At 48.5% G+C, this 12,726-nt stretch overlaps 1 protein-coding gene across 3 annotated transcripts in view; it reads right to left on the bottom strand.

The window, feature by feature from the left end:
• LOC100441217 (nuclear pore complex-interacting protein family member B13) overlaps positions 1-12,726 on the bottom strand; it is a 104,362-nt gene that overhangs the window by 70,644 nt on the left and 20,992 nt on the right. The window contains exons 2-5 of one of the 3 annotated variants that reach the window (XM_054533593.2): positions 9,547-9,723; positions 7,647-7,772; positions 2,861-2,998; positions 806-931 (exon numbers count right to left, since the gene is read on the bottom strand). In XM_054533593.2, coding sequence (XP_054389568.1) covers positions 806-931; positions 2,861-2,998; positions 7,647-7,772; positions 9,547-9,573 — 417 coding nt within the window. In that variant the 5' untranslated portion in view covers positions 9,574-9,723. Of the gene's footprint in view, positions 1-805; positions 932-2,860; positions 2,999-7,646; positions 7,773-9,378; positions 9,513-9,546; positions 9,724-12,726 lie in introns of those variants that run through there. The other 2 variants (XM_054533597.2, XM_054533591.2) reach the window with 2 other exon arrangements.

The following is a 12,726-nucleotide window of genomic DNA, read 5'->3' as shown; positions in this document are numbered from 1 at the left end:
AGTTGAAGAAAGAAAAAAAATTAGCCAGGCATGGTGGTGTGTGCCTGTAATTCCAGCTACTCAGAAGGCTGAGGTAGGAAGATTGCTTGAGCCCAGGAGGTCAAGGCTACAGTGAGCCAAGACCACACCACTGCACTCCAGCCTAGGCAACAGAGCAAAACTCTGTCTCAAAAAAAGAAGAAAGAAAAGAATTAAGGGAAATTAATAAAGTGTTCCCTTTTGTTCTACTAGCAGAAACGGTGGCCATCTCTACACTCCTCACTGATAAGTTTCCATATTTACAGAATTTCTCTGAAACTGACAAAACAGACCAAGGGTCTCAAACTCAAATCCCTCAGGGGCCAGGCACTTGCCACAAGTAAGGAAAGCATGCCAGTATAATACAATAGGGAGTGGTGGGGACTCCAGCAACTCCTCAGCTCTGCCCTGTAGGATTATAGGCCTAACCTGTCAGAACTTCACTTTTCCAGAACATCTGGACAGCTAGAATTCATAAAAAATACCTGATTTGTAATTATCTGCTCACATTTTCCAAAATCACCATGCCAAGTGAGAAACCTACAGGCCTGGAAGATAGCAGTTCATCAACAACAAAGCAGACTCTCTCCTTCAGCTCCCCCAGTCACATCTAAGCCTCAGTTTTTCCATCTGTAAAGTAGGCGGGATGATATTCCCTGTACCAGGGGTTGAGGGAGGCTGGAACGAGATCCTGGATGGATCTAAGAAATGTTAGCTGGTACTGTGTCACGCATCTCTCTCACACTCACACACACACGCACACACACTTGTCTGTGGTCACACTTACAGGGTCGTGGATGGTTTCCGAGAACAGGGGTGAGCGATCTGAGAAACAGGACAAGACGAGCTGAACGAGTAAGAGGGAAAAGTAGACGTAGAAAGTGATGTCACGAAACAGGTCCACCTGGGCATCCTGCGTGGTGGGGAAGGAAGGAGGAAAAAGATCACATTCTGTGGCTGGGTGTGGTGGCGCATGCCTGTAATCCTAGCACTTTTGGAGGCCGAGACAGGCGGATCACCTGAGGTCAAGAGTTGGAGACCAGCCTGGTCAACATGGTGAAACCCCATCTCTACTGAAAATACAAAAATTAGCCAGATGTGGTGGCGGGCAACTGCAATCCCAGCTACTCAGGAGGCTGAGACAGGAGAATCACTTGAACCCAGGAGGCAGAGGCTGCAGTGAGCCGAAATCGCACCACTGCATTCCAGCCTGTGTGACAGAGCGAAACTCCATCTCGGAAAAAAGAAAAAAAAAACAAAAAAAAAACAAGATCATATTCTGAGAGCAGGTGGCAGAAACCCAGAGGGCAGACGGCACCATGGAAGGTGCACCCACTCAGCCGCAGGGACATCGCAGGCTCCCCAGGGGCTCCCAGCTCTCCACGGGATGTAACGGCAGAAAGCCGGCTCCATCACCGGTAGTCTCACTGCTCACCGCTGCCTGATGGGAGGAAGACAGGGCTTGGGAGTGAAACAAAGCTGTATCAAGGCCTGGCTCTCTCACACTGGCTGTGAGATCTTGTCAACTTATTTAACCTTTCTGTGCCTCAGTTTCCCCACCTATAAACCACAAGTGGTTCTTAAACAGGGGTGATTCTGCCACCCAGGAAACATCTGGCAGTGTCGGGAAATCTTGTTTGTCGTAACTTGGGAGTGTTATGGCACCCAGTCAGGGGAAGCCAGGGACGCCCCTAAATGTCTATAAAGCACAGGACAGCCCCTACAACCAAGGAGTCTCCAATCCAAAATGTCGATTAGTGCTGAGGCTGAGAAATTCTGTCCAAGTCACTGCAAAAGGTCAGGAAGATTATTCGTGACACATACACAGTCCCCTGTGAGGCACTTTGAAAACATGAACTCAATCAGCATCAGCTGCTATCACTCATGATAGATAATATGTAGGCACTCAATAGTCAAATGTTCAGCTTCTTTTCCTTCCTTTGCCTCATGCCAGTCTCTAATTAGCTCCAAGACGGCAGGAACAGCAGGTTATTCTAAAAGCACACACTCCAGGTCAGGCGTGGTGGCTCATGCCTGTAATCCCAACACTCTGCGAGGCCGAGGCGGGTGGATCATGAGGTCAAGTGATCGAGACCATCCTGGCCAACATGGTGAAACCCTGTCTCTACTAAAAATACAAAAATTAGCTGGGCATGGTGGTGCGTGCCTGTGGTCCCAGCTACTTGGGAGGCTGAGGCAGGAGAATCGCTTGAACACAGGAGGTAGAAGTTACAGTGAGCCTAGATCATGCCACTGCACTCCAGCCTGGCGACACAGCGAGACTCCACCTGAACAACAACAGCAAAAAACAAAAAAAAAACAAAAACAAAAAAAAAAAAGTGCACACTCCTCAGAATTCCTAGGAGCAGCACACGGCAGCCAATGTAAACAACTTCTCCAGCCAGAGCAGCAACTGATGGGACAAAGGTAACGTGAGGACAAGCCTAGGGTCCCCCAGGGGAACAGTCACTCTGCAAACACCATTCCCAGCTCAGCTCCATCCCAGCCTGGCAAAATTTGGAGCCGCCTGTCTTGCTGTTTCCTGCTGATGGGGCCAGCCTGGCATCGGCCCACAGCTCTGGCCCTTGGAGGTCCCACAGGAGCCCCTTGGAGCAACACAGACAACTCAGGCCCTGGGGAAAGGAGGTGCTAGAAAAAAGGCTGGGGCTGACTTAGTGAGGATTTGGTGGGGTAGGCAAGTCACCAAGGGATAAGCTAGGTGCATGTGGTACCCACCCCGTGGTTCCCATGGCAACGCATGACTTCTATACAAGCCAGAGGGACCCAGCATCTCTCCCCTCTGGGCCACTGAAGGAAGACGAGGAACGACACCGCCACTTACCTCTTTTAAGGCTGTCATAATTTTAGATCTCAGGATGGCTAGGGCACACAGTAGGGCTACCAGCCAGAAAGTGAGCATGATCCCTGAAGACTGAACTCCCTTCCTCCTCTCCAGCTGAATTAAAAAGGTAGCAAGCAGCTGAGGAGAGAAGCACATGACAGGAGTTGTTGGTTATTTTATTTTATTTTATTTTTTTTGAGACAGAGTTTCATTCTTGTCACCCAGGCTAGAGTGCAGTGGCCCAATCTCAGCTCACTGCAACCTCCGCCTCCCAGGTTCAAGTGGTTCTCCTGCCTCAGCCTCCCAAGTAGCTGGGACTACAGGAGCCTGCCACCACGCCTAGCTAATTTTTGTATTTTTAGTAGAGACAGAGTTTCACCATGTTGGCCAGGCTGGTCTCAAACTCCTGACCTCGGGTGATCCACTTGCCTTGGCCTCCCAAGGTGCTGGGATTACAGGTGTGAGCCACTGCTCCCAGCCACATTATTTCTTAATGGACCACGTAATAAGTATTTTGGACTTCATGGGCCATAGACTCTACATCAAAACTACTCAGCTTTGCCACTGCAGTGTCAAAGTGGCAACAGACAAGATGTAAATGAATGGACATGGCTTCATGCCAATAAAACTTTATTTAAAAGAACAGGCAGAGTACCCGGAATGAAAAACAAAACCTACTTGCCCTGATGCTCAACGTTCCCAGGGTCAGCCTCTGCCCCATCGCCCCTGCTCTCCACCTCGGCCATCTCTGCTCCAGCCACACAGAACCCTCAAGTTTTCCCTGTGACCCCCAGGACTTTACATGTGCTTTTCTCCCCAGCTGGTCCTCTGCCTTCAGCCCCTTAAGCTTTTTAACAACCTGCTCATTCTCAGGCTTCAGCTCCACCATCCCTCCCTCAGAGAAGCCTGGCTATCCCCCAGACCAAAGCAAGCTCCCCTACCTTCACCCTCACACAGCATTCTGCAGACATTTAAACACTTTCTGCCTTTTTGAGGAATCATTTGTTTAATGTCTGTTTGCACAGCTAGACTATATGCTTGTGTCTCCAACACTTGATACAGAGTAGGGATAAAAAATTAAAAAAAGAAAAAAAAGAAAAAATCAGCTGGGTGCAGTGGCTCATGCCTGTAATCCCAGCACTTTGGGAGGCCAAGGCGGGCACTTGAGGTCAGGAGTTTGAGACCAGCCTGGCCAACATGGTGAAACCCTGTCTCTACTAAAAATACAAAAATTAGCCAGGCGTGGTGGTGTGCGCCTTTAGTCACAGCTAGCTGGGAAGCTGAGGCAGGAGAATCACTTGAACCTGGAAGGCAGAGGCTACAGTGAGCTGAGATTGCGCCACTGCATTCCAGCCTGGGCAACAGAGTGAGACTCCATCTTAAAGGAAAAAAAAAATATATATATATATGTGCTGGCTGCATCCTGTCCCATATTCCCAGTGCCTGCATACTCTGGTTCCCTGGGATATAGTCAGAATGTTTCTGACACATTCACAGCTGAGCTGGTCCTCCATTCCATCCCAGAGATCTCAGGTGGATAAAGAGAGGCTGAGGATCTCATAGGCCAGTTCACCTCTTGGCCAGCCCAGCTCAGAGTCCCCTGAGGGGTCAAAAGCCCCAACCCTCAGACTATCACCCCCGTTTCCCCCAGGGTGACAGAGGCATAAATGAACGATCAAAAGACCAGGAACGGCCAGGCACAGTGGCTCACACCTGTAATACCAGCACTTTGGGAGGCCGAGGCACGTGGATCACCTGAGGTCAGGAGTTTGAGACCAGTCTGGCCAACATGGTGAAACCCCGTCTCTACTAAAAATACAAAAATTAGCCAGGTTTGGTGGCACGTGCCTGTAATCCCAGTTATTGGGGAGGCTGAGGCAGGAGAATCACTTGAACCTGGTAGTCAGAGGTTGCAGTGAGCCAAGATCGCGCCATTGCACACCAGCCTGGGAAAAAAGAGCGAAACTCTGCCTCAAAGGAAAAAAAAAAAAGACCAGGAACAAGGAAAGTTAAGGGAGGACGACCTACTCAAGTCAAAACAGCTGACCACATATGGTGGCTCATGCCTGTAATCCCACCACTTTAGGAGGCCAAGGGAGGGGGATCACTTGGGCCCAGGAGTTTAAGACTAGCCTGGGCAACATGGAAAGACCCTGTCTCTTTTATAGTGAAATTGAAAAAAAAAAAAAAAAATCCACTCTAATACCCCGCTGCCAGACACGGAGCCCAAGACCCGAATTCAGGACAAAGCAAAGCCCTTTACTCTCTCATTCCCTCCATGCATTTATGGAACGCTTACTGCATGCCAGGCACAGGGCCAGGCTCTGAGGACACAAAGGGGAATCAAACCCAGCAGGAGAGCCAGGCGTGAAGCAGAGAGAGCCCCACAGGCGCCAGGCCACACGCTGGGGCCTAGACTGGAAGCTGGCCCTACCACTTACTGACCAGGTGACCTTGGGCCAGTCCTTCTCCTCTCTGTACCAGTTTGCTTATCTTATTTACAATGTAAAAGGGTTAATAAATAAAGGGATTAGGACAGTTCCTGGCAGACAGTGGACAGCACATATGTGTGCTATATAGAATCATGGTCTGGGCCAGGCATGGTGGCTCACACCTATAATCTTAGCAGTTTGGGGGGCCCAGGCAGGAGGATCACTTGAGACAAGGAGTTTGAGGCCTGCCTGGGCAACATAGGGAGACCCTGTCTCTACAAAAATAACAAATTGGCCGGGGGTGGTGGCTCATGCCTGTAATCCCAGCACTTTGGGGGGCCTAGGTGGGTGGATCACCTGAGGTCGGAAGTTCGAGACCAGCCTGGCCAAAATGGTGAAATCCCGTCTCTACCAAAAATACAAAATTAGCCGGGCATGGTGGCGCATGCCTGTAATGCCAGCTTCTCGGAAGGCTGAGGCAGAAGAATCGCTTGAATTCAGGAGGCGGAGGTTGCGGCAACTCAAGATCACGCCATTACATTCCAGCCTGGGCAACAAGAGCGAAACTCCATCTCGGGGGGAAAAATAAAAAAATAAAAAAATAAAAAATAAATTTAGATGGGCATGTTGGTGCATGTCTACACTCCCAGCTACTTGGGAGGCTGAGGCAGAAGGATCATTTGAGCCCAGGAGTTCAAGCCTGCAGTGAGCTGTGATCTCACGCCAGTGAAGTCCAGCCTGGGCAACAGAATATGACTCTGACTCTAAAATTTAAAAAATGAAAAATTAATTCAGAAAAATAAAGATTCATGCTCCTTGGCAATCTGGCTCCGCGTTGTCTTTCCTGACCCCTCTGTCACATCCACTCTATCCCCTCAACCTTCACACCGTGTTCCTTCACCGAACACCTTGTCCTCCCTGCCTGCATAGTCCCCTTAACCTTCCACCCCTCCCTGGACACGCTGTTCACCCTGCTCAGAATGTCCTGCCTTAAACTTATTCTTTCCCTTTTTTTTTTCTTTTTTGAGATGAGGTCTCACTCTGTCCCCCAGACTGGAGCACAGTGGCGTGATCTCGGCTTACTGCAGCCTCCACTTCCCGGGTTCAAGCAATTCTCCTGCCTCAGCCTCTTGAGTAGCTAGGACTACAGGCGTGTGCCACCACGCCGGCTAATTTTTTTATTTTTAGTAGAGACGGGGTTTTGCCATGTTGGCTACACTGGTCTCAAACTCCCAACCTCAAGTGATTCTCCCGCCTCAGCCTCCCAAAGTGCTGGGATTACAGGCATGAGCCACCATGCCCAGCCTCCCCCCTCTTTTTACAATACTCAAGGGCTACACTCTCCAAGAACTCTCTGATCAGGGCTCAGAAGCTGCAGGTTGCAGGGGCTAAAAGCATGGCGTCTGGGGTCCCACCCCTGACTCAGCTGCACATTAGCGGTGTGACCTTGAGCAGGACACTTAACCTCTCTGTGCCTTGTTTCCTCACCTGTAAGATGGGAACAAAGCAGTACCCATCTCACAGGGTTGTTGTGAAGATTCAATGAATCTTCACACACACGTGAAAACACCAAGAATACTGACAGGTACATACATAGTAAGTGCTCAGTACACATCAGCTGTAATTAATAGTTGTTTCCTTGTCTCTATCACTCACTAAGTTGTGTATCCCCCCGGGACAGAGCAGTTTCCTATTTAGCTTAGCAACCCACCCCCTGCACCAGATAGTGAAAACTCAAGGCCATTAGACCCCAGGCAGTTAGTATATAAGTGACCAAAGTAGCCAATACAAGAGCAAAATATGGCAAACGCAACAAAAGGTGGCAACTGCCACTCAGAATCAGTGGCAGGGAAGACAATAGGGCATGGTGGGGACTGTGGCAAACTGGACAACACATGCCTCATCCAAAGACTGCAGCTGGGGCTGGGAACAGTGGCTCATGCTTATAATGCCAGTGCTCTGGAAGGATCACTTGAGGCCAGGAGTTTAAGACCAGCCTAGACAACACGGTGAGATCCCATTTCTACAGAAAATTTTAAAATTAGCCAAAATAAGCTGGGCATGGTGACACACATCTGTAGTTCCAACTACTCATAAGTCTGAGGTAGGAGGATTGCTTGAGGCCAGAAGTTTGAGGCTGCAGTGAACTATGATGGTACCACTGCACTCTAGCCTGGATGAAAGCGAGATCTCATCTCTTAAAAAAAAAAAAAAAAAAAAAAAGGCTACATTTATATCCCAGCTCCAGCTGATCACTGCCTTAAAAAACTATGATTCTAGTCTTACGAGTTACTACTTTTGGTCTCCACTGAGCCCAGCAGATGGCCCAGGGGTCACAGCCAGCTCCTACTTACCATGGTGATGCCGAAGAGAGTTGGGCTGACCAGAAACACTGGGGCCAGGAATATGCCCCGACTTCTTTCCCAGAAAGAGTAGAAGAGGTCTGCCCAGCAGACGATCCACAGCAAAAATCCCAAGGCCTGAAAGAGAAGCACATACATATCCTATAACAGACAGCCCTGGAACCTCCCCCAGGGCCTGCACAAACAGCTCAGCCCCAGGGATAGGGGAACCAGCCAGCCTTCAAATGATCAGCCACAGTCCTAGGACATGGCACATATCCTCTGGAATAAGGACAAGTCCTCAGTAGGGTGAGCTGGCATCCAGGCCGGCACGTGATGGTCTGTAACCAGCTTGCTACACCCCACTACCTCCAACAGGACTGTTTGTCTGGTCACCATGCTCCCCGGTGCCTGAACACTCAAGAGCTCAGCTCACAGCTCATCTCTAGCTGCAACTTCGGCGCACTGCACAAGAAAGCCCTCCACGACAACCATTCATTCAACCAGTACTTACTGAGGGCCCTCTACGGGTGGGATACGTTTCAAGGTGCATCCATTCTCAAATGATTCAGAAAAAATAAATTATAGCATGCGTATAGAGAGAGAGAGAGCAAAAGCTCATGATAAAACAAATGTAGCAAAAGATTAAAAAATCAGTGAATACAGGCCGGATTCATGCCTGTAATACCATCACTTTGGGAGGCCGAGGCAGGAGGATCACTGGAAGCCAGGAGTTTGACAACAGCCTGGGCAACAAGGCGAGACCCTGTCTCTACAAAAAATTGTTTTAAATTAGCCAGGCATGGTGGTGTACGCCTGCAGTCCCAGCTACCAGCTACTCAAAAAGCTGAGGCAGGAGGATGACTTGAACCAGGAGTTCGAGTTTGCAGTATGCTGTGATCATACCATTGCACTCCAGCCTGGGCAAAAGAGCAAGACCCTGTGTCAAAAAACAAAACAAAACAGGAAACAGTGACTATGAGTGATGGATAGAGAAAATCAGGCAGCAGTTCCTGGTATCATTATCTCAACTTTTTTTTTTTTTTTTTTTTTTTTTTGAGAAGGAGTCTCGCTCTGTTGCACAGGCTAGAGTGCAGTGGCACGATCTCAGTTCGCTGCAACCTCTGCCTCCTAAGTTCAAGGGATCCTCCCACCTCAGCCTCCCAAGTAGCTAAGATTACAGGCACATGCCACCACACCCAGCTCATTTTTGTATTTTTAGTAGAGACAGGGTTCACCATGTTGGTCAGGCTGGTCTCAAACTCCTGTGATCCGCCCGCCTTGGCCTCCCAAAGTGCTGGGATTACAGGCGTGAGCCACCACGCCTGGCCCATTATTGCAATTTTCCTATAGCTTTAAATTATTTCAAAATAAAAGCCAACTTAAAAAAAAAAATTAGGGGCCAGGCATGGTGGTTCACACCTGTAATCCCAGTACTTTGGGAGACCAAGGCAGGAGGACTGCTTGAGGCCAGGTGTTCAAGACCAGCCTGGGCAACACAGCAAGACCCCTCTCTCTATAAAAAATAAATTAAAAATTGGCCAGAAAAAATCTATATACATATATTTAATTAAATAAAAAGGAGATCGCCTCAGTAAGAGGGGAAGAGCTGATAATCTCCCAGTAATGCCTTGAGAACAATCCTATCATTACTGTTGCATAAACAGGGAAACTGAGGCTTGGGGAGGTTAAAAAATTTGCTCAAGGCCAAATACTAAGTGGCAGAGCCAAGATTTGTACCCACGTTTGTCTCCAGAGCTCCAGTTTTCACCTCCCACATTATTCTTCTGCCTTCTAGAAGAAGGAACTTAGGGCCAACTAAGTAGAAGAGAAATGTCAGTTCTCACCAACCACCACTCCCCGTCCAGGTGCACCTTCCCACCCCCCACAACGAAACCCCCTGGTGACTTACAGTTTTGGTTTTGTTGAGAGGTGTCATATGAATGTAGCCCCGGTCATGTCAGGAGAGATAGAGGAAGTAGGAGGGGAAACAGGCCCAGAGGTAAAAACAAGGCACCCACATGAGGACCGTGTTCTGAAAGCACTTGGTGAAGTCGGGGTTGCTGGTATACCACGTGACATTCCAGTCCTGCGAACACAAACACAGGCGAGGGGTCAGCGGGACACACCCCAGAGGACAGGAGCTTGCCTGGAGCATAAAACCAGCTGCCATGGGGTTTGAAGAAACAGACAAGGCTCCTATATATCCAAGGACCTCTCAGGATGAACACGCAAACTCAAAAGATCAGTAGCCAGAAAGACTAAGAAATGAGGAACAAGGGATAAAGGTACATGGTGTCTTCTGCACTCCCACCTGAGCAACAGAGATCCTGTCTCAAAATAAATAAATACAAATAAAGCTCTCTTAACAGGAGCATACAGGTCAGGTGCAGTGGCTCATGCCTGTAATCCCAGCACTTTGGGAGGCCAAGTGGGCAGACCACTCTAGGCCGGGAGTTCGAGACCAGCCTAGACAAGATAGTGAGATGTTGCCTCTATGAAAAACACAAAAAGTGGCTGAGCATGGAACGTGCCTGTATTCCCAGCCACTCAGGAGGCTGAAGTGGGAGGATTGCCTGAGCCTGGAAGGCGGAAGTTGCAACGAGCTGAGATCATGCCACTGTACTACACCCTGGGCAACAGAGCAAGACCCTATCTCTCTCTCACACACACACACACACACACACACAATAGTGCATACACACAAAAAAACCCCACCAACAACAAAAAGGTATGTAGCATCTCATCTCACATTAACAGTCCCCAGAACCTGTGGCAAGTCCCACTGTAGTATAAAAGATGGAGAGAGCCATTTAAAGGAACCCTGAAGGATATTCTCTTGTAACCGAAGAACCCTGTGTCATCTAGATCACTCTGACCTTGTGAACTGAGGACTTTCTAATCATCTTCATTCATCACCATCACCTTCCCCACTATGACCATCACCACCACCAATATCACTGCCAACACCATCACCGCCATCACCATCACCGCCATCACCATCACCACCATCATCACCACCACCACCATCATCACCATCACCACCAATATCACCACCACCACCACCACCACCACCAATATCACTGCCACCATCAACACCATCACCACTGCCATCACCACCACCACCACCGCCATCACCACCACCACCACCACCATCACTACTACTGCCATCACCACCACCACCATCACCTCCACCACCATCACCACCATCACCACCACCACCATCACCATCGCCACCATCACCACCACATCCGCCACCACCACCACCATCACCACCATCATCACTGCCATCACCACCACCACCACCACCACCACCGTCACCATCATCACCACCACCACCACCACCACCATCATCACCACCACGGATAACAACCAAATTGCAGTTCTGTGTGCCAGGCTTTATTCTAAGTACCTCATGTGTATTATCTCCTTTCATTCTGTAATTATTTTTATTATCTCCTTTTTCAGATGTGAAACTCAGGAACAGAAGGGTTAAATACTGTGTCCAGTATCACACAGCTGGTAAGCTCTGGAGCTGAATTCAAACTCAGGCAATGTTGTTCAAGTCTGCATTTTGCCACTGAGCTGTCCAGCCTTGGAAACAAATTTTGTTTCAATTACTTTTACTTAAAAAAAAAGCCTGTATTTTGTTAAAGAGCCATGCCAAATAGACAAATTCATAGATACATACATAAATAGATCAGATGTACCCGCGCAAGAATAAACCTCCACCATCAGCTGTTCTGTAATGAAGAATTTAAATTTCTCTTTTTTTTTTCTTTTTTGAAATGAGGTCTTGCTCTGTTGCCCAGGCTGAAGTGTGGTGGTAAGATCATAGCTTCCTGTGCCTTGAACTTTTGGGCTCAAGCAGTCCTCCCACCTCTGCCTCTCCAAGCAGCTATACTACAGGTGTGCACCACCATGCCCAGCTGAAGAATTTAAATTTAATTCAAGCCATAATCTGGCAACTGACTAAACAACTTTGGGAAAACTTACTACCCTTTTTGGGGTCTCAATTTCCTATCTCCACCACAATTCGATCGGATAAAATAAGAAGTACAAAATAGGTTTCCCCACCCACAGTTTGGCCCATAGATGGCTTGTTGTTATTGCTGCTGTTTTAGGCATACTTTTTGTTTTTTAAAAAAATTAGATTAGATCCCAACATTTAAAATTTGATTTCTGGCTTATTTTTATTTATTTATTTACTTTTTTTTTTTGACAGAGTCTTGCTTTGTCACCCAGACTGGAATGCAGTGGCATGATCTCAGCTCACTACAATCTCTACTTCCCGGGTTCAAGTAATTCTCCTGCCTCAACCCTCCTAAGTAGCTGGGACTGCAGTCACCCCGCTCGGCTAATTTTTTTGAATTTTTAGTAGAGACAAGATTTTACCATATTGGCCAGTCTAGTCTCAAAGTCCTAAACCTCAGGTGATCTGCCAACCTTGGCCTCCCAAAGTGTTGGAATTACAGGCATGAGCCACCGCGCCCAGTCTCTGGCGTAACTTTAAAAATCAGAAAATCTTCTGGGCGCAGTGGCTCATGCCTGTCATCCCAGCACTTTGGGAGGCCGAGGCAGGAGGATCACGAGTTCAGGAGATTGAGACCATCCTGGCCAACATGGTAAAACCTCAATTCTACTAAAATACAAAAAATTAGCCAGGCATGGCGGCGCATGCCTGTAGTCTCAGCTACTTGGGAGGCTGAGGCAGGGGAATCGCTTGAACCCAGGAGGCGGAGGTTGCAGTGAGCCAATATCGTGCCACTGCACTCCAGCCTGGCAACAGAGCAAGGCTGTGTCTCAAAAAAAAAAAAAGAAAATCTGGTGGCGCTGGGGCCCCATTCCTGCTACATGACCATCGGTAGGAGCTGGGAGGGGCCAGTCTTTAGATTAGGCCCAGCTGTCCATTTGGCTTCAGTCCCCAAAAAGCCCACTTCTCCCCCAGCCTTCCCATCCTACCGGCCTATGCACCCTCCAAATAGCTCTGATTCCAACAGCCCTTCCACGATCACCTGAGACCCCCATGGAATGTCAAGGAACCCAGACCCTTACAGCTCCACACAGCTTTAAAGCCATGTCAAAAAAAAAA

Source organism: Pongo abelii, chromosome 18 (genome assembly GCF_028885655.2).
Source record: "Pongo abelii isolate AG06213 chromosome 18, NHGRI_mPonAbe1-v2.0_pri, whole genome shotgun sequence".
Classification (NCBI taxonomy): domain Eukaryota; kingdom Metazoa; phylum Chordata; class Mammalia; order Primates; family Hominidae; genus Pongo; species Pongo abelii.
This window is presented reverse-complemented; position numbering and strand designations above follow the sequence as displayed.